Source organism: Atta cephalotes (assembly GCF_000143395.1).
Source record: "Atta cephalotes unplaced genomic scaffold scaffold00056, whole genome shotgun sequence".
In the NCBI taxonomy this organism is placed as follows: domain Eukaryota; kingdom Metazoa; phylum Arthropoda; class Insecta; order Hymenoptera; family Formicidae; genus Atta; species Atta cephalotes.
The window spans coordinates 209,903-212,794 of record NW_012130120.1 but is presented as its reverse complement, the minus strand read 5'-3'; the positions used below and the strand labels follow the sequence as shown (position 1 = coordinate 212,794).

The window sequence follows — 2,892 nt, the reverse complement described above, 5'->3', positions numbered from 1 at the left end:
ATATATATATATTATTATATATATATATATATATATATATATATATATATATACATATATAAATAATATAATATATATAAAATAGGTCAGGCAGTACCTTAAATTTTGCAACCTTAATTTTGCTTGTAACAATCAAGATGGTAAAAATTAAAGTTATTTATTGATTCATCTACGTATGAATATGTGCGTGCGTAATATATGCACATTTTTTAATGTTAAATTTTGAAGTATGAATACCTTTTTGCAATTTTTTATTGTATTTTGTATGTAGTTTGCAATAAAAATTACGATTTTTATAAATTTTGTATATTATTAAATTTCCTATGTGCAATAAGTAAGAGTATAACATGAAAGAAATTGAAGAATACATAATTTTTTATTTATATATACATATCATACATATATCTTACATATGTATATATATGCATGATATCAATATTATATTCAAGTATAACACGTAATTAACTAGTCTTTGTATAAATCATATCAATATTCAATTATCTAGAATATATTACTTTCTTTCATTTGAAAGACTTTTTGACAGTCAGTAATAAGATTTTGGATTGAATATTTTTTATTTTATTATATTAAAAAATTTATCATAAAATTTTTATTAAGTAAATGTCATTTTTTTAAATCACTAATTATATTTTTTATTAATGTTGAATCATATTTAAAAATAATTTACATTATGTAAATTATGATCTACTTGGAATTTGATTTTATGGTATCTTCATATTTTTTACATTCTCTTTGTAGATTAAAAATATTTCCGTGTAAAAAAAATACTGGAAATCATTCAACACTCTTAATATTTCAAGTAAGTAAGCTCAATATCCAGAGATAAATTTTGCATCGTGTGTAATCAAATTTAATTTGTTCGTAATTTATGTTTTAGTGGTTCACCTGTGGATCCTCTGGTCATGGACGCCAATAATGTGGAACACTTGTCCGAAACCATAGAATGCTTACCTGAGTACGACTTATTACCAAATAAAATCAAACGATACATCGCTAGGAGAGAAAGAAAAATAAAAGAAGATACGAGAAAACAGAGCAAAATCAGTCAGAACAAAATTAATAAAAAGAAACCTAAACTTTCTTTCGAGTGCGCCACATGCGGCCAATGTTTTAGTCAGAAAGCTACCATGATAAAACACATGAGCTTGCATAAATATCAATGCCAAACTTGTTGCCAGAGCTTTAGCCTGAAGCGAGAATTGAAGCGCCATATCATGAATGTTCATGGACCTCTCCTGTATCCATGCAGCATCTGTGACTACAAGAGCAACAACAAATGCACTTTAAAGGATCACTTTATACGGAAACACACTAGCGGCTTTCAGCATTCTTGTACGGTTTGCAATAAGCAGTTCAAAATAAAAAACGATCTGAAACAACACATGAATCAAGTTCATAGTGGTGAACCGCCCATCATCTGCAGCATCTGCGGACACGCTTGCAAGAATGTTCCCGCTATCAAGGCGCACATGAAGTATCGACATTACAAACCGGCTTACGAATGCAAAATATGCAAGCGTGGTCTTACCACTCAAGAGTACCTCGACCAACACTTGATCTGGCATGAAAGAAAGGAGAAGGTCATCTGTCCTACCTGTGGCAAAACCTTCGGTCAGAAGAGGGACTTGGACCTTCATTTGAGGATTCATCAGGGTATCCGACCATTCTCTTGTCCAGTCTGCGGCAAAACCTTTCCCCGAAAGACTGCACAAGAACAACACATATTAATTCACACCGGCAAAAAGCCGTATATCTGCGACATATGCGGACACACCTTTGCGCAAAAACCCGGACTTATTTGTCACAGGAAACGGCATCCTGGACCGTTACCACCCTTGCCTGTGGTATCCATTAAGAAAATAATCATGGAATTTACACAAGAATTAGTCTCTTCTACGCAACAAGATAAAGTAGATAGCTAAATATTTGAAAAATTGCTCCAACGTAGATTAATTAAACTTGTTTACATTAATCTCAAAAATGATCCTGCGCAAAAACGTACTATTGTAATAAATTTACGAATTTCACAATTTATTTCTCTGAATATCAAAGATTATTTTAAGGGAACAAAAGCTTCGAAATATATTTTAAAATAATTAATTATTTTAAAAATTTCTATATATATTTTAAAATAATAAATAATATATATATTTTAAAATAATAAATAACATTAATATCATAAATTTCAAAATTTAAAATTAAAAAGAAAGTTTAATTTTATTTTCTGAATTCTAATTTTTACTACACAACGTTTTGCTTTTTTGTATATCGCGATTAATTTTAAACAATATAATTTTTAGTTAGATGTATTATCAAACTAATTGACGTGTATTTAAAATGAGATTTTAGATAGAGGAGAATTTTGTACATTATATATAATTATAATTGTTGTACGTATCAATTTATTCTCGGATTAAAATTCATTTCATACTTCATTCATAAAACTTAAAACTTTGTTAGAAACTTTTATAAAATCAAGCGTGAGAGAGTCGGGATTAAATTTGGAACGCACAGAATTAATGGTTTTTATATTAGGAGATGTGTCATTCCAATTATTTGTTATATAAATTTTTTATACACGCGACATTTTCTCAAAATTTCAAAATTATAAAATTTTTCTATTTACAAGGTTACGATGTATAATGTAATATATATATATATAAATAATTATGTATTTACTTCTTTTAAACGAATAAAATAAAAAGAAGATATTATCCAATAATCTTAACATTATGTTTTGAAATTTATGGAAAAGACCATTATTATTAATTAAAAATAACAAAATAGATGCAATGTTTTCGTTTTTGCAATACGTATTTTACAAGTTTGATACGTATTTATTATATTGTAATAATTGTAACATATATATAT

General features: G+C 27.6%; 2 protein-coding genes across 2 annotated transcripts in view; both read left to right on the top strand.

The window, feature by feature from the left end:
• LOC105623368 (zinc finger protein 658B-like) overlaps window positions 1-1,943 on the top strand; it is a 5,977-nt gene extending 4,034 nt beyond the window's left edge. The window contains exons 2-3 of the mRNA XM_012204763.1: window positions 450-457; window positions 899-1,943. Of these exons, the coding sequence (XP_012060153.1) occupies window positions 450-457; window positions 899-1,943 (1,053 nt within the window). The remainder of the gene's footprint in view (window positions 1-449; window positions 458-898) is intronic.
• A 58-nt stretch (window positions 1,944-2,001) lies between these two features.
• The window catches only part of LOC105623367 (zinc finger protein 239-like), a 4,473-nt gene continuing 3,582 nt past the window's right edge, over window positions 2,002-2,892 (top strand). The window contains exon 1 of the mRNA XM_012204761.1: window positions 2,002-2,027. Within this exon, the coding sequence (XP_012060151.1) occupies window positions 2,002-2,027 (26 nt within the window). The remainder of the gene's footprint in view (window positions 2,028-2,892) is intronic.